The sequence below is a fragment of the Myotis lucifugus genome, unplaced genomic scaffold (genome assembly GCF_000147115.1).
Source record: "Myotis lucifugus unplaced genomic scaffold, Myoluc2.0 scaffold_35, whole genome shotgun sequence".
Classification (NCBI taxonomy): domain Eukaryota; kingdom Metazoa; phylum Chordata; class Mammalia; order Chiroptera; family Vespertilionidae; genus Myotis; species Myotis lucifugus.
Window position 1 is genome coordinate 4,817,218 of NW_005871083.1, and position 20,697 is coordinate 4,837,914.

The 20,697-nt window shown below is 45.6% G+C and overlaps 1 protein-coding gene across 1 annotated transcript in view; it reads left to right on the forward strand.

Annotated features, from left to right (window-relative positions):
- The window catches only part of CDYL2 (chromodomain Y like 2), a 73,689-nt gene extending 55,313 nt beyond the window's left edge, over positions 1 to 18,376 (forward strand). The window contains exons 5-8 of the mRNA XM_023752550.1: positions 2,547 to 2,719; positions 8,814 to 9,024; positions 11,436 to 11,579; positions 17,505 to 18,376. Of these exons, the coding sequence (XP_023608318.1) occupies positions 2,547 to 2,719; positions 8,814 to 9,024; positions 11,436 to 11,579; positions 17,505 to 17,663 (687 nt within the window). The 3' untranslated portion in view covers positions 17,664 to 18,376. The remainder of the gene's footprint in view (positions 1 to 2,546; positions 2,720 to 8,813; positions 9,025 to 11,435; positions 11,580 to 17,504) is intronic.
- The last annotated feature ends 2,321 nt before the right edge of the window (positions 18,377 to 20,697 follow it).

The window sequence follows — 20,697 nt, forward strand, 5'->3', positions numbered from 1 at the left end:
CTTCAAGAAGGTCCCCAGCCATCAGTCCAAATTGGATTATCAACATGAGACAGGCAAAGGCATAGGATACTCACTAAACACAATTTTTTTTAAAATTAAGAAATGTAGTTTTAAGGGAGCAGCAACAGTTGCATTTACATAAGACAAGGGAATGGAAGTAGCCAAGAAAGGTCTATATTTACAAAATAAAGAGAAGGGAGCCCTTCATTCCAATGGAAAAGAAGAAAGCCCAGAGGGAATAGGGGAACAATGGAGAAGGAGTGGGGAGAACTTCCCATGTCCCATGTGAGGTTCAACCTTTGAGCCCAGGAGTTACTATAGTAAACAACTCGAAGGGGAATATTGACCAATCAGAGGGAATATCAGGACACAGGAACTGCAGCCTTTATAAGCCTTAGACTGAGAAAAGGGACTCTGTGGGACTCTTCCCCCTCCCTACATGGGAGTCAGTTCTGTGGGACTCCTCCCTCTCCCCACATGGGGGTCTGTACTTGTTCTTCAATAAATTTCCACCTTTGCTATAAAAAAAAAGAAATGTAGTTTGTACATTCGTTGCATCAACGAAACACAAATTTGCTTTCCATTTAATTCACAAAGGAGGTGGCTGCTTCGTTTGAATTTGTGTTTTTACTCATTGACAAGCAAGTGTGACCTTAGAGAGAGACTACTCTCTGAGTCGTGAGTAGAATCACGCCTTACACAGATTCTCGTGTGGGTCAGACCATCTGCTTTTGGAGGCAGATAGATGAAAAGACCCACAAGATAGTGGCCTGTTACCTTTTTAGATGTTCAAAATGGGTATCTGGGGCTTACACCCTGTGAGAGTGGAAAGTGCTTCTCCCATCCTTCTCACAGAGCACGCATAGGCCGGCAGATCCTGATTCAGATGGACGTCTGGCTCTGTTTTTTTCACTCAAATTCATCCATTTACTTAAGTCATCCTACAGTGGGGAGCAGTGGAAAGAGAAGGTAGGAGAAAGAGAAGGGATGTTGGGGCGAAATTTGCATCGTGGTTCTGCCTGTTACTGGTGACTTTGGACAACTTCACTTCTCTGAGTTTTCCTTGCTCTACCTATAAAATCGGGATGCCATTCCCTTCCTTCCAGGATTTCTGTTTGGAATAAAATATTGTGTGGAAATTACACTCGTACCTCTAAGTGTTTAATAAATGGGGGTTCTCTAAAAAGTATATTTAAAAAATAGTACTTTCAGAACATTTCAACACTATATCCTATGATTATGCTGATTGAATAATCAATGATTCTTTAAAAGCCTATTCACGCCCTGGTTGGTGTGGCTCAGTTGGTTGGGTGTCATCCCATGTTCTGAAAGGTTGCTGGTTCAATTCCCGGTCAGGGCACATACCTGGGTTGTGGGCTCGATCCCTGATAGGAGGCAATGTTCCTCTCTCACACAGATGTTTCTCTCTCTCTCTCTCCCTTCCCCTCTTGCTAAAGGTCAATAAAAAAATCTTTAAAATAAAATAAAATAAAAGCCTATTCGCTTATTGTCTCCCTCAAGGCATTCTCAGCTTTACCCAGTCAAGTGCATGCCTTGTTTTCTCTTACCATACTCTTTCTGAGCTTATTTTTTCTTGTCCCATAACTTCTGTTGGAATGAGTGATTGAGTTTCTTTATGAACTTTTAAGAAGTTATCCATGTTATGTTCACATAGTAAAACCTAAATGTAATCGTTACTTGTCCATCTCTCCCTGATACATAACCTAGGTGTGCTCTAACTCTGGTCACCCCTTTTTTCATCTGACACAATATTAGTGCCCAGCACATAGGTCTACCTTGTGCACCCCCATTTGTCAATATCAGTATGGTGATTTTTATCATCAGTTCTTATATTGTTTTATCAACACATTCACCCATTTCTTTGGTGGCTTTGTTCCTTGAATGTCAGGTGCTTTTTTTTTCTCTTCTGAATGTAGTTTTCTTCTTGAAGTGCATCCTTTTTTAGTTCTTTCAGTGAGAGTCTAAGCGTGGTAAACATTCTTTTACTGAAAACGCCTACTTTTTACCCTTGCCTTTGAATGATAGTTTAGCTAGATACAGAATTTATGTTGGATGGTTATTTGCCTGGTACCTTGAACATTTTATGGTTCTGATGGCAAAGCCCACTTCCCACCCATAAGCTGTGTAAGGGTCTCTGTTGAATTAAGGATGAGCAAGAGTATAGAATTAATTTGGCCTTTTAGAGATAGCTTACATAACTCACCTGCTGTGCACAGGAATTTTCCCCTTCACCTTGAAAAGGGCTAACCAAGCAAATGCTGGAAGATTTGCAGGGTTACCAGGGATTAAAGGACTCCAAGCCAGGCTTCCAAGTCTGCAGCCAGTGACCCCTCTGCCACCTCCTTAGCCTTCCGTGCCTGCTTCAGGGAGGGTGTAGGGGAGCTCTGGTTTTGCTGTTTCTTTGCTAGGTCTGGACATGGCTCATTCAGGGGAGGCTCCCTGCTCAGACAGAGCAGATTTACTCACCTCTGCCTCGGCTTCCAGATACACATCTAACATCTCCGCAAATCCATATCTGCCCGCAGATCATGAAGGAGGTCCGGCGAGCTCTCTGCAACGCGGCCACAGATGACAGCAAACTGCTACTCCTCAGTGCGGTGGGCAGCGTGTTCTGCAGCGGCCTGGATTACTCCTACCTAATTGGCCGGTTGTCCAGCGACCGGAGAAAGGAGAGCACCCGCATTGCAGAATCCATCAGGTGAGCTCTGCTCCTGTTCAGACACTAGGGGACCCGCCTAGGATTGCCAAATTGAGCACATGAAAATACAGGGTGCTCAGTTAAACTCTTCAAACAACAAATAATGTTTGTTTTTTAGCATAAGTATGTCCCATGCAACATTTGGGATATATTTATACTAAAAAATATTTGTTGTTTATCTGAAATTTGGAATTTGATTGGACGTCCCATATTTTCCTGCCCAAATTAGGGATGCCTTTACTCCGTAAGATTGCATTTTATTCTTTTGATCCCCCAAATATTTTATTTTCTTATATCCAGCCCAGCATCTGGTAATGCCCATGCTTATCCACACTTCTCCTGCCCTCTGTCTGATGGCAAAATCTTTGACTTTCTGAGCATTTCTGTTCCTGGAGCTGACATGGCTCAGCACCGGGGAGGAGGATGGATGGGTCCCCTGGGCAGTGTGGGGAGTAATTCCCCCTCTCTTGTTGCCTTTGGGGCAAAAGTTGGGATCCTGGGGTGATATCTGATCCCAACCATCAGTATCTCTTTTGGGACACTGACAGGTAGTTATGTCCCCCTTCTTTAGAGATTTATCAAAAGCAAGTGAGCTCATGTGATTTCCAACAAGGGCTGCCGCCTGTCCTCCCCGCCGGGGAGCACACCCACACTCACTGCTCACCTTGCAAAGTGCTCGGACAGGAGTCACAGCTCAGTAATGCTCCCTGGTCCCTTGAGAAGGAACCCTTACTCTGCAGGCTGTCAGGGAGCCTTGGGCCACAGGTTAGGGATTTTCTGGACCCTCCAGCCTCGCTGTGTTGTGACATCGTCACACGGAGGCTGATTCCCATGAGGCTGTGGGAGGCTTTCAGGGTATGCAGAGTCTCCAAGAAATGGCACGGGGATGGCCTCACACGCACGTGGGGTTCTGTGTCCCAGTCAGGGTGATGCACGCACTGGAGTCTATGCTCCAAACACCTGTGTGCTTCCTGCTGCAGAACTCATGTCTCCCCCAAAAGAGACACGAAAATCCCGAATGATGTTATTAGAAAAAGCATGTGGTTTCATGCAGCTCTCAGGCTCTCCGGGTGCAGACAGCCCTGGCCATGGCCACGGTGCTTTGTTCTCCGCTCCTGTCAGGTGGCAGGGCAGCAGCAGGGTCCCCAGGAAGCCTCCTTCCTCGTTTATGGGACCATCGGAGATGGGGCGCCCATCTCTACAGCTGAGGAGCACCTTGGCCGTAGCCTTCGTCTGGTTTATGAGTTTCTGCGGAGGCATTAGCTAATTTCTATAGGTCCCAACTTTGAGGAGATGCTGAGCACATTAGCTCACTGCTGGAGAAAGGCGGCCAGTGGCATTCAATCATTTGCTCTCTCATCGGGAAGTTGAGTTTCTCTTAGGCCGAGTGGAGGGAGAGAGGGCCGAGGGAATTCTTCCCAGTGTGTCAAAGGGAGCAGAAGCTCGTAATGCATGAGCCGCCAGACACACGGGAGGGATGGGGAATGGGGTGTCCCCTAGGCCACTGGTTCTCAGCCCCAGCAGCACCGAGACTCTCCCCAGGGAGCTTTTCAAAACCCAGCTGCTTGGCAGCACCCCCAGGAGATTCTGAGTTAATGAGCATGGGGTGGGGCCAGCATATCTTTGGTTTTAAAGTTCCCTCTGTGGTTCAAATGTGCAGCCAGGGCTGAGAACCCCTGCTCCATCCCAACCAAGAGGGTAATCTGAGAGCACCAGTGACTGAGAGCACTAAAAGGTGTGGAAACAAAAAGGTCCTTATTTTCATGCAAGAGAAGAAAGTTGGCTATAAGAGAATAAGGTGAAGAGGAAGGTGATAGAAGGGAGAGGGAGGGTGAGGAGTCTCAAGAAGGGACACCTAGTAGAGAAGGGTGTCCCTGGGTCAGAAAGTGACCGTGGCTTGCTCATCACCACCACACACCTCCAGGGAGGCCCAGCTCCACGGACTTTGCAGTGGTCCCTCCAGCAGCCACACTCCAGAGTTGGGGACACGACGTGTCAGAGAAACATTTCCCAGAGAACAATCTTCAGATTTCCAGAGGAGCATCGTGAGCAAAGGGCACTGTCGTAACTGAGTTTGGGCCACACTAGAAGTTCTGTCCCCGCTCACACAGACTTCCCAGGCATGTTAACATATTTGCAATCTGAGTAGTTTCCTGGGAAAGAACGTTGTTCAAAATCGAGCATGGCTGAAACATACTTTAGCCATAGAACCTATCTATTGAGATGCCTCGCAATTCTCTTGGGACGTGCATGCGCTGGGCTGCGCTGACCTGCAGGATCTTGAGCATGCCACACGGCCACAGCCATCGCTCCCCCAGTGGCGCTCCTACACATGACCCTGTGCACTGCGCTCACTCTGCAGATGTTTGCTGAATGAACTAGCAGATGTGGGGAGAGCTGGGATGATTCATTCTGCAGAAGCCTCTCCCTGGGCCCCAAACAAAGCCGTCTGCCCCATCTAGAAAGAGGCTGCCCGCACCTGAACTCCTCACAGGTGATGCGGTGGCCTGCTGGCAGGGTGCTAGGACGAAGAGCAACAGACGACCCACATGAAATACTTGGCCTGTTCCTGCACATAATAAGTACTTGGAAGAGGCGTAAAGAATTATTTTCATGTTATTCCCAGTTTTAGCTAAGCCTGAGTCTGACGATGGAGTGGGCTCCCAGAGTGCCCCGTATATCGGGAGCTCACAGGCCCTGTACCAGCAGACTTGGCAGTGGGAGGGCTGCACCCCATGGCTCTGGTTAAAAGGAATGAATAACTGGCTCACAAAAGAAATGCCAGTTGCTCCTGGTAAAATCCAGACACCCCTGTGAGCAGAATTTTGCTTCTAAGTCTCCTTTAGACCAGGAGGGTGGCTCACAGACCACTGAATGTGGAATGAAAGCTGCGTCCATGCTCCGCAGCAGCGATCAAGGGTGCCCCTGTGTCAGGCACTGTGCCGGTGCCCTGGGTGGACGTCTCATGCAATTCTCCTATGGCCCGTGGGGATGCACCCGTGGCTTTCCCATTTTCCCAGTAGGAAAATGAGGCTGCAGAGACTGTAACTCATCCAAGATCTCACCCCTACTTAGGGGCACAGTTAGGACTTGACCACAAGTCTTTCAGACCCCAAAGTTTTTGCTCCTTCTGCTGCCTCTGAACAGCCCAACAGCTCAGGCAAGCAAAAGCCACAAGCTCAGGTTGAGTGGAGGAAGCTTCAAGGGCCAGGGTCAGCGTGGCAGATGTGGCTGCTGGGGAGTCATCTCCCTAGCGCAGCCCCGCCATCCAAGTCAGAATCAGATATCTGAGCAGCAGCGTCTGTAATGCAATATCCTGTTTGCTATCTGGCTTCTCCTGATAGAGATCCGCTTGAGGTGAGAGGAGAAGGATGGGGAGATGGTCTGTGCATCATCTTTTTATGTCCAGGAAATGAACTGCTTGGACTGCAGGAGGGGTCGGGGGGAGCCATGCACATTTAGTCCTCTTAGCCCTTCTCTGGGCCCTTGATCCCCCTGCATGGAGCTCAGGTTGGAAACCAAAGAATACAAGGCTCTGGGGTCTGGAAGGGAAAGCTTCTGGAAGGTTGTGAGAGTGGAGCTGAATTCCTGAAGGACTGTCACGTGGTTTATGGAGCAGAGTGAATGCAAGTATGAGAGAGACCACATGAAGTCACAATAGGAAGGCGTCTTGAAAGGGAAGGACCCACTTGTTTGAAAATGTCCAACAGAGGCCAGAGGATGCACCCTCAGGATGCTGTGGGGAGAATTCCGTACCAAGTGGAAGATTTGTCTCGAAGACTCTTGAAGTCCTTCCCACTCTGAGTTCCAGGATCCTGTAATTGAGCGAGTGTCTTTAGGAATGGAATGTCTGTCAAAAATCACCCAAACCCTGTGGGTCCAAGGATCCTGCAAACAAGCCCCATATCCCTGCAGACTCCAAATTGCATTTGGTAAAAAGCACTTGTTAAAACCAGGGACTGAGACCATCAGGTTGGGAAATCAAGCCAGGAAGTGGGCCTGGAAAACCGGAAATCAGAAGGCCATGGTGACAACACTCCTCTTTGTGGCAGTGTCCTTTTGGGGTCAGCTGCAGTGGGGCCAGAAGTGGCTGGGATAATCCATCATCTACTCACAGAATCATACAAGAGTCAGGAAACGTGATGCCTCAAGCCTGGGTCAAGGGTGTATCCTTTCATGAAGATATATGGGTCCTAAGGCACCCACCCCCAGCAGAATATTAAGAAATCTTTTCACAATTGAATTAAGTCCCAACATATCACCATGATAAGCACATATTTTGATAAGAATTGGGGAGGATGGTAACCATTGAGAAGGGATGAATCAGGTTTACATTTGTATTAGTTAAGTATTAGCTGCTGTAACAAACAAACCCAAATATATATGATGGCTCAGTTGTGATAGAAATTTACTTCTGGCTTATGTGAACCTAAAATAGATGTTACTGATGAGCCCATGGCTGGCCTCAAAGTGATGACTCAGGAACCCAGACTCCTTCTATCCTGTGGCTCAATACGATTGCCATGCCCATTAAGAAGAAAAGGACTGGGAGGACTGCATGGTGAGAGGTTTCCACAAACCAGGCTTAGAAGTGTGTATATGGTTTCCACTTGCATTCCTTTGGCCAGCACTAGGTTACTTGGCCACAGCCAATTTCAAGGGAGGCTGGGAAATGTGTTCTAGCAGTAGACTCAGGAAGAAGAGGGAAGGGGAAGCGGGGGATATAAAGTCTGGTGAAGAAATAGTATGTTACTGCCACACATCTGCAGTCTTTGCTCTCATTCTGGGAGAATCCTGTATCCAACAACTATTTACTGAGTGTTAATTTCAATATGTATGAAACCACGCAGTGCACAAGGCAGACCTATGGATTTTCCTATGGAGCTGGAGGGGAGGAGAATTTAAGAACAAGTAAGCAAGCAAGCGATTAGGATAATTGCAAATTGTGATAATGCTATTTTACAAGAACTCTCAGAAGGGCTGTGCAGTTCATGCACAGAGAGCAGTGGTGCGTAGACACGATATAAGCCTGGAGGCCTAAGCAGCGGTAGACCAAGGTCACGGTTGGGAGTTTGGATTTTATTCTTGTGAGTTCTTGGTAGTTTCCAGTGTATCACCAGAGAATAATGAAGGGTGTAGATTTTCCAGACACCTTGGATCTTTCCTCCATGTCAGGTTGAATATTAAAATTTTATAGGTCTTATATAGCAGGTAGCAGGGAGGCAAAAAGTGTCGAAGGTAAAGGAAATAGAGGTTATTTCGGGTGGCTCTGCATAATAGATAAAGATGCAGGCTGTAACCTTGCTCAATGCAAAAGGTCAGGGAGATAAAATATTGCCTAATCCTGTAGCCATTATTCCAGATGCCTCATGCCTCCAGGGGAGTCCAGCATCTTTCCTCAATTTTGGTCACCCTAACACATAGACCCTCTAGAACTACCTTTGAGAATCTGGCATCCCTTTAGCAATTCAGAATCTTTCCTGGAATCGAAAGAAATCTTAGATGTCACCAATCCCTACCCATGCCCACCATCCGAAGCTTGAATTCTCTCTATAATTTCACCTAAAGTTATCATCAAGCCAAGGTTATTTCCAATAATGAGGAATTCACACCTCCTGGAGCCATCACCCCACCTTCAGCCAGTGCTGTTGGAATGTTCCTTCTCTCCTTGAGTTCAAATATGCCTCTTTGTAACACCCTCTTTTTGGTTCGAGTTCTGGTTCTGAATCTTAACGTTCAGGTTGTCTTTTTTGGGATATGTACAGTTTTTGTGAGTGTGTAGGGAGTGGAAGGGCAGTGTTGGCTCAGTGGGCATGACTTGGGGCCATCTGGGCAGACCCAGACATGTGGTCACCCATTAGGTCCCTTCTGGGAACCTGGCACCAACCTCAGAGGGTGGCAGGCCTCGGACTGCAGCTCAGTGGCCCAGCATCTGGGAGAATGTGACCCTGGCCTGGCCCCCACTCTTCTCTGAGGACCTACACGTGCTTCACTGCACCTGGGGAAGCTTATTTCAGCCTCACTACAGTCAAGGGCATCACATGGTCTCAGCAAGCCTGGCCACCTGTTAAAGAGGGTCTTCTCTTTTCCCCAGGGACTTTGTGAAGGCCTTTATCCAGTTTAAGAAGCCCATCGTGGTGGCAATCAACGGGCCCGCCCTGGGCCTGGGTGCCTCCATCCTGCCCCTCTGCGACATCGTGTGGGCCAGCGAGAAGGCCTGGTTTCAGACCCCCTATGCCACCATCCGCCTCACGCCCGCCGGCTGCTCCTCGTACACCTTCCCCCAGATCCTGGGTGTCGCGCTGGTAAGCCTCCTCATAAGCAGGCAGAGTGGTGTTCGAGCAAGGTCATAGCACCCACTGTAGGCTGTGGTCAGACTCTACACCAGCAGCCAGAAGCAAGTCTGGGCAGGGGTGAGTCATAACAGCTCAGAGAGCACTCACTGGGGCTAGTGCTTGACAGCCATTAACTCAGTTCATCCTCAAGACACACCTGTAAGTTGGGACTACTGTTATCCCCTCTTGACAGATGTGGAGACTGAGAATCAGAGAGGCTAAGTGAGTTGTCCCAGATCACACAGTAGCAATGGAAGTTGTGGAATATGAACACAGAGCCTGTGCTCTTAACCAGCATGCTATAAAATGGAACCCACCTCTGATGAGTGAGTCTGAGACTACCACCACTAGGATATAGGAAGGGTTCAGTAAGTGGTTGGTCTACTCAGTCTGAGAGGTGGCATTTTGAGATGGATGCAATGTGGTGCAGGCTTCACCAAGGACTGCTTGTGAGCACTCTGCCTGCAGATGCTGGTGGTCCTGGGAGACCCCAGAAAACTACCAAAGAATCACGATCCAGATGACAGGGCCAAACCCTACGGGCAGGTGAGGAGGCTCCCAGCAGGGGCACTGCTTGAATGAGTCTAGATAGAAGGATGGGAGCCCGCCTTCCCACTGCTTCTGTGTGGCCTGTCTCTCTTTGATGGTAGCATGAAGTAGGAATAGCAACTAAGAGACCAGCAGAGGTTACCCTCAGCCCTCAAACCCACCAGCACCACATCTATGCAGCAGGGCCTACAGTGGGGACAGATAAGGCCATTCGGATTCAGCAGTGCCCTGGGGGCTGCTCTAGGCTGCTCAGTCTCACGGGTGGCAGAAAAATGAGGCAGGCAGGGAGCCTGGGAAGCAACACTTTCCCTTTTGATCTCAGCCACTGTGTTCTGCCCCAGCTCACTGCCGCTCCAGTTCCTCCCTGTCCTCTGTGGTCACAGAAATGTTAACTTTGTACAGTCTTATCTCTTTTTCTCCTTCATTGCAATCATTTCTGAAACCCCAAGAATGTGGCTGTTTGAGACTTGTTCTTCTTGTGGACTGCATCCTGTTTGGCTCCTTCTACTGAGTTCCTTTCATTTCTCCTGAGACCGAGGTGTTCCTAAATAAGTATAATTGGTTGGAAGACATAAATATTTGTCTTCCAACCTCTAACCTGATGCATTCTATGGACTGGTGACCTGATCAGGTTTTCCACTCTGGCGTGAAAAATTGTCCTTTGGGTCAGTTGGGTCAATCATGACCCATCAGTGACAACCAGAACAAAGGGGGAAGCCGGGCATGGACGCAGAGGTTCAGGGAGCTTGGCATTTCCATGTGTATCATGGAGCAGCTAAGCGTATGGGGCAGGAAGGAAGAAGGGGAGGCAGGTGGATGGCCCATTAGGGAGGGGTTGCCTGCCCTGTGAAGGAGGTAGGGACTCATCCTGAAAGAGATAAGGACCCTGTCACATGGCCATGACCATCATGCCCTAATTTTCAGTGCGAGAGTCACCTGTTGGTAAATTTCAGCGGTGACAGCACTATGCTCTGTCTGTGCCTAGGACCTTATCCACGGAGGTCCTCCCAGAAGCCTATGACAGCTGTGAACTTCAAAGCAAAAGGAAATTCTTTGGGGAGTGGGGTGCAGAGGAGTCCTCAGAAGGCAGGGGTTACTTCCCACCTTTCAAGACTGGGCAGTGTCTATGCACATCCCTGGGCCACCAGGAGAGACGCTGCTGTGTTGTGTTATGGTGTTAGTTACACAACACCTTTTTGGCTGCCAGTGATGAAAACACTTTGCCTTGAGGGGAGCCGGGGGAAGAATAATGATTTCCATAACTGACAAGTCCAAAAGTAGAATGTCCCTGGTGGTGATGAGTCCAGGAATTCAAGTACTGTCAGTTCTCTTGTTCTCCGTTCCTTCCTTCTTTGTGGACCTGCCTCTCCACAGAGCGGGGACACAGCAGTCAGTGGCCTGGGCTCATTGACTTTTGCCAGCAACCAGAGGAAAAAGATTCTTCCCCAGAGCCTTCAGCTTGGAAACCCCATAGAGACTAGGGTGGATCATCTGGTCAACCCCTGGCCAGTCACCACGCAGCACAGAAATGCACCCAGTCTTAGGTGTGTGCCTACTTCTGTGGGTCTGCTGCCAGACATAGGTGGAGGGTAATTGGCCAAACAAAGCAACAGTAGGTACATGGCTTCTTTGGGAATTTAATGAAATCTGTGGACCCTTTGCTCAGAAAGATGCATATAGACACAATGTTTGATTATAGTTTCCAAAGCTTATTGGACCCGGTTGAGACTCCTGCCTTCCAGACCTGGAACACTTACAGCAAGCACGGGCATCACTAGCAGACACGAGAGTTCCTCCGGGCTCTCAGCCTTCCCCTGCCTTTGCTTTTTCAGGCCAATGAGATGCTCTTCTGTGGGCGGAAGCTCACTGCCCAGGAGGCTTGCAGCAGAGGACTGGTGTCCCAGGTCTTCTGGCCAACCACGTTCAGCCAGGAGGTCATGCTACGGGTCAAGGAGATGGCGTCCTGCAGTGCACTGGTGAGTCCTGTGTCTCTGTGTTCTTGTCAGTGCAAGAGCCCAGCCGGTGTAGGTCAGTGGTTGAGCATCGACCTATGAACCAGGAGGTCATGGTTTGATTCCTGGTCAAGGCACATGCCCGGGTTGTGGGCTTGATCCCCAATAGAAGGCATGCAGGAGGCAGCCAATCAGTGATTCTCTCTCATCATTGATGCTTCTCTCTCTTTCTACCTCTCCCTTCCTCTCTGAAGTCATTAAAAAAACAAAGAGAGAGATCCATTTTGCAGATGAAAGCAATGAGCTGACAGGGACTAATGGACTTGCTACAGGCCATGCAGGGAGTACTTGAGAGGCCCTGTGTAATTTACCAGATGCCTTGTCTCAGTGTTGAGACCTTAAATCCGGAGGGAGGCAGCCAGCATTATTAATATTCCCCATCATCTCCAATTGGAAAAACCTCAAAGAAGAGATTTATACTCTGGGGAAGAAGGCGTTGCCTTAAAAGAAAGTCCTCAATACCCCCCCCCCCAACACAAAACTACTATAGTTTTCAAAGAAACAATAAGCAAAGGCAAATAAGGGCAACGTGTATGAAACCAGCTGAGGGACGAGAGGAAGCAGCCCACACGGTCCTTGTATTTCTCCTGCCCACTGAGCACTTGGCACATTCAAGCATTGCCGCTTGACTCTGAAGATACACTGAAAAATAGATAAATAAATGACGCCTCTTCAGAGGCGCCGATTTTTAATTAAGTGTTGATTTTATCTCATAAAAGTCACTCTGAGCACCGTGTGGAAATATCCTGTTGAGAGGTGGAGGAAAGGCCACCCCTGCAACCACAGGGCCTGCTCAGGAAATGAGAAAGCTTTGTAGAATAAGGCCAGGGGACGCTTTCTGTGCTGGGTTTATGGGGCCAGGCCTGTGACTCTCCCTCCCTTCTCCCTGCCTATCCTGAACCCCCACTGAGCTGCTGTGCGCTCCTGATTCGACCCACCAGCCTTTATTGGGCACCTACTGTATGTAAACTCTGCTCCCTGGAAGCGTGACTGTGCCAGTGGTGATGATGGTTCTGCATTACTGATGAACACTTACTATGGATTCTCTTTATATGGATTCTCTTTTAATCTTCCTGAGGACTATGGTGACCAACTTGTGCCCATTTGCCTGGGACTCTCCTGGTTTTAACACGGAAAATCCCTTGTTCCCAGGAAACCCCCTGGGCCTGGGCAAACGGGGATGGTTGATGACCCTAGAGTCAGCTGCATAGGCAGGTGGACATTTTAAAGGATATTTTTATAAAAGTATAGTTGACATACAATATTATAGTAGTTTCAGGTGTACAACATAGTGATTCTACATTTATATACCTTATAAAGTTATTACAATATTATTCATTGTTCCCTGCACTGTACATTAATTACATCCCCTGACTTATTTATTTTATAACTGGAAGTTTGTATCTCATATCCCCTCACTTTTTTCACCCATCTCCCTACCCTGTTCCCTCTGGGCAACCATCAGTTTGTTCTCTGTATCTGAGTCTGTTGTTACTGTGTTTTGTTTATTTTTTGGTTTTGTTTATTTTTTATTTGTGTTTTTAATATTTTAATTAGTTTTGACATTCAATATTATTTTATATTTGTTTTAGGTATACAGCATAGTGGTTAGACATTTATGTAATTTATGTAGAGATTCCCCTGATAATTCTGGTACCCACTTGGCATCATACATAGTTATTATAATACTAAAGGCCCAGTGCATGAAATTCATGCAAGGGTCTCAGCCCTCGCAGCCGCGGCGGCTTGCCTCAGGCCCTTACAGTCCCGGCTTTGTCCAGAAGGTCATCCAGAAGGACGTCCAGAAGGTCATCTGGAAGGACATCTGGGAGGTTGTCCAGCTGTCCGGTCTAATTAGCATATTACTCTTTTATTATTATAGATTATTGACTGTATTCCTTATGCTATACTTTATATCCCTGTGATTATTTTGTGCCTACTAATTTGTACTTTTTAATCCTTTTACCTTTTTCACCCAGTCCCTCAACCCTCCTGCCATCTGCCAACCATCAGTTTGTTCTCTGTATCTATGAGTCTGTTTTTGTTTTGTTTGTTTATTTTGTTCTTTAGATTCCACATATAAGTGGAATATATGGTATTTATCTTTCTCTGTCTGATTTATTTCACTTAGCATAGATATCCTCTAAGTCCATCTATGTTGTTGTAAATGGTAATATTTCATCCTATTTATTGCTGAATAATATTTCAGTGTGTGTGTGTGTGTGTGTGTGTGTAATCTTCATTATCCATTCATCTACTGATGGAATCCTAGGTTGTTTAATATCTTGGCTATTTAAATAATGCTGCAGTGAACATAGGGCTGCATATATCTTTTAGAATTAGTGTTTTCTTTTCTTTGAATAGATACCCAGAAGTGGAATTGCTAGGTTGTATGGCAGTTCTATATTTAAATTTTTTGAGGAATCTCCATACCATTTTCCACAATGGCTACACTAATTTATAACCTCACCAACAATACATGAGGGTTCCCGTTTCATCACATCCTCACTAACACTTATTTGTTGGCTTTTTAAAAAATAGCAATTCTGACAGGTGTGAAGTGATATCTCATTGTAGTTTTGATTTGTATTTCCCTGATGATTAGTCATGTTGAGCATCTTTTCATATGTCTTTTGGCCATCTGTATGTCCTTTATGGAGAAATATCTATTTATCCATTTTTCAATTGGGTTGTTTGTTAGGTCTTTGTGTGTGTGTGTGTGTGTGTGTTAAACTGTGAATTCCTTATATATTTTGAGTATTTACCCCTTATCAGATATAGCAGTGGTCACCAACCTTTCGGATCTCAGAGACCACCAGTGGTCCGCAGACCACCGGTTGGCGACCGCTGAATTATATTCTGTGAATATTTTCTTCCATTCAGTGGGTAGTCTTTTTGTTGATGGTTTCCTGTGCAAAAGCTTTTTAGTTTGATGTAATTTCCCTTTTTTACTTTTGCTTTTGTTGTCTTTGCTCAGGGAGACATAAAAAAATATACTCTGAGACTGATGTCAGAGAGTTTACTGCCTAGGTTTTTTCCTAGGGGTTTTATGGTATTGAGTTTATTTTTGTATATGGAGGAAGAAGGTGGTCCATATTCATTTTTTGCATGTATCTATCCAGTTTCCCCAACACCATTTATTGAAGAAACTGCCATTTCTTCATTATATATTCTTGCCTCCCTTGTTGTAGATTAATTGACCATAGAATTGTGGGTCTATTTCTGACTCTCTGTTCTGTTCCATTGATCTATTTGTTTTTATGCCAGTGCTATACAATTTTCATTACTATAGCTTTATAGTATAGTTTGAAACCAGGATGCATGATACCTCCAACTTTGTTCTTATTCCTCCAGATTGTTTTGGCAATTTGGGGTCTTTGTGGTTTTATATAAATGTTAGGATTATTGCCCTGGCTAGTGTGGCTTGATTGGTTGGGCATCGTCCTGTGCACTGAAGCGTTGTTTGAATCCTGGCCTGGGCACATGCCCAGATTGCAGGCTCAATACACGGTAAGGGAGGCGACCGATGTTTCACTCTTACATTGATGTTTCTCCCTCCCTCTCTCTGTCTTTCTCTCTTCTCTCTCTGAAAATCAATAAAAATATTTAAAAAGATTATTTTAGGATTATTGTTCTAATTCTATGAAAAGTGTCATTGGCATTTTTCTAGGGATTGCATTAAATCTGTAGATTGCCTTGGATAGTATGGGCCAGTGGTCGGCAAACTATGGCTCACGAGCCACATGCGGCTCTTTGGGCCCCTTGAGTGTGGCTCTTCCACAAAATACCACGTGCGGGTGCACATGTACAGTGCGATTGAAACTTCGTGGCCCATGCATAGAAGTCGGTATTTTGTGGAAGAGCCACACTCAAGGGGCCAAAGAGCCACATGTGGCTCGCGAGCTGCAGTTTGCCGACCACTGGACTGTGGACATTTAAAAAATGTTAATCCTTCCAAACCATGAGCATGGTCTATCCTTCCATTTATTTGTGTCATCTTTAGTTCCTTTCATCAATGTCTTAAGAGTTTTGAGAGTAAAGGTGTTTAATCTCCTTGGTTAAATTTATTCCTAGGTATTTTATTCATTTTGGTGCAATTGTAAATGGGATTGTTTTTAAATATATAGAAATGCAACGTATTTCTGAATATTAATTTTGTATCCTGCAACCTAACCAAATTAATTTATTAGATCCAACAATTTTTTGATGGAGTCGTTATGCTTTTTCATATAGAATATCAGGCCATCCACATATAATGACAATTTTGCTTCTTCTGTTCCAATTTGGAGAGGCAGGTAGCAATTCTAAGAAGCAGCAGCAGCGTGAGTTAGAGCACACGAGTTCCAAGACCTATGGAGAGGTTAGGTATCAACACATGTTGGTGTGAGCAGGTGCCCAGGGCAGTCAAGGGACAAAGTGTGAAAAGGAAGGTTGGGAGAAAGGCCTCAAAGCCCCACTGAGGAGTTTGGTCTTTGGGCAATGGAGGTTTTCAGGTGAAACCAGCTGTCAAATACAGCAAGGAAACCTCTCCTGTTCATGTTTATGAATGCAGGAGCTTTGGGTTGATTTCCCCAAGAAAGGAATCTACCCACAGCCTCTGGGAGATGGTGTTCTTCAGAGGAATTCTTGGGAGGAAAGACGCCGTCTTGGTTTGCCAGCCCCTCCTCACTGCCTGTTCGCCTCTAGCCCAGGCTGAAGAATAAGATCACAGCTCCTTCCCAGCCTGCTTAAGCAAGGGAGCTCTTGTCTTGCTTTTTTCTATGTGAACACGCTTTGGGAGAGTGAGAACTGAAGCTCTGACACCAGCAGAGGATGGTGGAGGCCAAAGGAGGGGTGCTCAGATGCTGTACTTCCTAGCAGAGCCTCTGTCAGGATGAGGCAGCAGTGCAGCCTATTAAAATCAGCCAGATGTTTGCAGCCACATCCATCAGGCAACTCTGGCAACTTTACTTACTGAGTGTAGGTCCTTCATCTATCCTGTGGAAACTACCTATTTGTGGAGCTATCATGAGCAAGAAATGACAAAATGAAGGAAAAGTAATGCTCATAGACCTTATTGGTTAATGGTGATTGTAGTGGCATTGGTATTATTAATACTATGATGACCACAATTGTTATTATTCATTACAATGATTATTATTACTATTATTACCACTGCATTACTAATATCATTACTATAATTACTGCTATAATGCTGTAGTATTATTAATATCGTCACCATTATCACTACTATATTACTGACATTACTATTACTCCTTTAACAAATTACTACTATTATTACTTCCTTAATACCATAGTTTTTCTACTATTTTTATTCTCACTATTCTCACTCATTACCACAATTATTGTAATTATACTCATTATTACAGTGATTGCTACCATTATTACCACTGCTCTTACTACTAAGCTTGAAGGAGAGGCATTGCTGTTGAGGTGGCTCAGATGGATGCTTGGACAACCTTTAGTTCATGTCATTGCCTTAGTCTGTGATCCCAGCCATCCTTGAGTTAGGTATCATTACTCCCGTCTCACAGATAATGAAAATGAAGCAGAAGGAGGTGAAAGTAGTGTTTTCTAAACTTTTTTGTGACACCATAGAAAGTGATACTAAGTTTATGTTTCCCTTAGTTAAAAGACAAAGCTCTTGGGGTTGGGGATGATGTGGGCCCCACTCAGCCATCCCAGGGAGTGTGGGCTCTACATCATGGCACACCTGGAACCCACTCCTGGCATTGCTGGGGACATGGGCCTGGGAAACCCAGACTGCAGTAGGCAGCCTCCTCTGCCTTTGGACATCAGGAGGTTGACTGGTGCCTCACAGGCCACGTGTGTTCTTCTGGAGCAGAGTCCCTGGTGCCTGGCTAACGAGGCCTGTGCCTTTCCCTTCAGGTGCTGGAGGAGTCGAAATGCCTTGTCCGCAGCTTCCTGAAATCGGTGCTTGAAGATGTGAATGAGAAAGAATGCCTCATGCTGAAGCAGCTCTGGAGTTCCTCCAAAGGCCTGGATTCCCTGTTCAGCTACCTGCAGGACAAAATTTACGAAGTTTGAAGGGCCCCGGCTCACTTGCCGCAGTGATCAAGGGCACTTGACTTCCAGCTTTGCCCTGTGTTTCAGAAATCGGAGCCCAGTGTAAGCCCGGCCAAGGAGTTTGTCAAGGTGTCTCTATACCTAGGGTTGTGTTAATTTCTTTGTTTGCGTTGGTTGTTCTTCATTGGTTTGACTTTGTGTAACAGATGGGAAATGCAGTATACTTGGCCTCCCCAGTGTCCCTACCCCGCTGGCTAGAGAGCTATGAGGGCTATATCTTCCCAGGCCTCTGCCAGGTACTGTTCTGCCCCCACTTGTTGAAATACACCATCCAAGTCCAGGAAGGGGAAGACCAGTTTCCCCATTTTTCTGACTCAGACTGTGTCTGCACAGTGCCTCTTCTGGAGACTGGGCCAGCATGCTCGTTCTGGTTAAGTGCAGATCCGGGGAAGGGAGACGGTCCATCTTAGGGAATTTCCAGACTGAAGAGCAAAACAATTGTGTAGAGCCATCCTCAGTCTCCTCTCTGATGCAAATCTGTATAACTTTTAGGGCTTGGTCTTAAAACCCACCCGAGTGATTTACAAAACCAGATATTGTATATTTAGGAATGTTTTGTTAAATATATATTTTTAAAACAATGTAAGTGGAAATTCTGATAATTTATGTGTATTATATGTAAAGCTAGTTTTGCAAAAACATAAACTCCTAGGAAAATGTTTTTTTTTCTTTAATCAGACTTATTTAATTTATTTATTTTTGTTTATATATTATGATATCTGTCTTCACACAGATACTATTTTCATACTGCCCTGGACCAAATCCCATACGAAGTTTATGCTGCTTGGTGCACTGCAGCAAGAAACCATGTAGAAATAAAATTCAGAGAGAGAAAAGTGGAAGGATGTCTGTGGCTGAAAGGAATTGCTCTGTGCCAGGTCTTCGGCTTGTAAAATGGTTCTTGGTGTAATGATGGAATCCTTGTTCTTAAGAGAAACCAGGGATGAGCTTTATCTTCACTCTGCAACCCCTGAGTGTCCTCCTTTGCTCACTTGTCTTCTCTCTTCCTATGTTAGTCCCCAGTCTCTCATGACCCTTCCTTGGAGAGTTAAGTGAAACAGCTAGAGTTGGGCATAGCTGGGGGAAGGGAGGTGGGCTCAGCAAAGGAGGGTCATTGCTACGGTTGGTTATGTACCTCTGTCTGTTCCTTTTTCTTTCTGGAGGTTGACCAGATGCAATGGGCCAGACAGATAGAGAGGCTTATGGCTCTGAGCTTTGTGTTTCAGGGACACGTTGAGTGTCTAGTCTATGACTAGAGACATGGTCCTTTAGACAGTGAATCTGAAGTTTATCTAGACTCTTGATCCTTAAGATGGCCTTGGTTCCCTCTGTAGAAAGCCTCTCTACTTTTGAGTTTCTCCATGACTTCATGACGCTTCTTATCTTCTACCTTCCTCCATCTAGGCAGTCTGGGCCATGGGGAGCTGGGAGGGGACAGTCACCTTGGCTGAGTCTAGCCAGAGGAAGATCAAATTGAAGTCGTGTGTGCCCTTCCCTTTGTCCACATGGGATCCTGTAGGAACTGCAGACCTAGAATATAGGGAATTATTCTAGGGAAACACCTGCTTTAGCCTAAATGCCTATTATCACATTTCCACTTGGTTTTCTCTCTTCCTTTGAGAAAGCAAATGTATGCTTCTCCGAAGTCCCTAGACAAACCTCATTCTTGTGTGTGGTGGCAGATCATCTGTGTAGCATTGCTAAATCCTCTAAAGAAAGAGACCCTTGCTTTCTGTTTACCTTCTAGGGGCAGACGTGTTTACCATAGAAGCAGTGTCAGTATTCTTGTTGGAGATGGAAGAGAATGTTTGGAAATTTCTTTCGATCAATGTCCATCTTTGTTCCTTGCTGAAAACACCAGAAATATTTTAGCTTCGGACATATCACAAATCCAAACTTATAAACATTTCAAGGATCTCTGGTGATAAGGTAGGAATGTGAAACCATTACTAAGGTGGAATTCCCTTTAATTTCTAGGTTCTGGTTATAACAGGAAGTGTTTCAAACGATGATCTGTGTTTGGGTTGTTTTCATATTGTCAATTCAAGAAGGATGTTCCACGAAGTGGGCAAAAGTTGGTTAAATCTGTTTAGACTGAAGCTCTGGATTTTTTCACTTTCTGGGTAGTTATTTTGATCAAGTGTAGGTGAAATCCAGGTAACATATAGCAAATTGACTTGGGATGGAAAATACGAGATCTGTGGATGTGTCTTGAAATAGGGCTCAGGTTTCCACTCGTTATCTTCTATCCCAGAACCCTCTCTTTACCCTAGGATCCTTTTCTTCACTCTCTACCCTGCTTTGCCTGCACCCCCGCTGTGTCTGCAGTTCCTGGGCAAGTCTTTGAGGAATTGTGCCTTGTTTTGGCAGCCACATTCCAGAATTACCTGTGGGATTGGAAAAACAGCTGTGGGTGGGAAGTTAAGGGCACCTCTTCAGTCAAGGAACCTTCTAGGTAACCCCCTGCTTGCCATCTTGTTAGCCATGCATTAGAACTCTTCTCCCTCTCTGCTCCGGTCCCTGGAGATTGGTATCAGCATCTTGTAGTGGAAACACTTGAGTTAACGGCCGAATTCCAAGAGGCTGTTTGTAGAAGGAGGTCAGAGCTCCTCACCATTTGGAAGCCACCGACTAATGTAGCCACGTGTCTCATCTGGCTTTGGAATAATGTCCGTGGGCAAAAAAAAACATCAAAAATTACCCTCTAAGGATGAAATTGGATAACTCTGAGAAGGTAGTAGAGAAATGATTTAAAATGTTATTCTTGTTCAGTTTAGATTAAATTAGGAAATGTTCTCTCTGAATCATGGAAATATGTTTTTTCCATATAAAGTTTAGTATGAGGATGGAAAAGTAATAATCACAATAGACTTTGATCAATGCAACTGTATCTCTGAATATCCACATTTAAAAATAGCCTTGACTGAATGCTGAATTGCATTTCCCATTATTAACTGTTGGCTTAAAAATTTGTAAACTTTTTAAAATTTGAAAT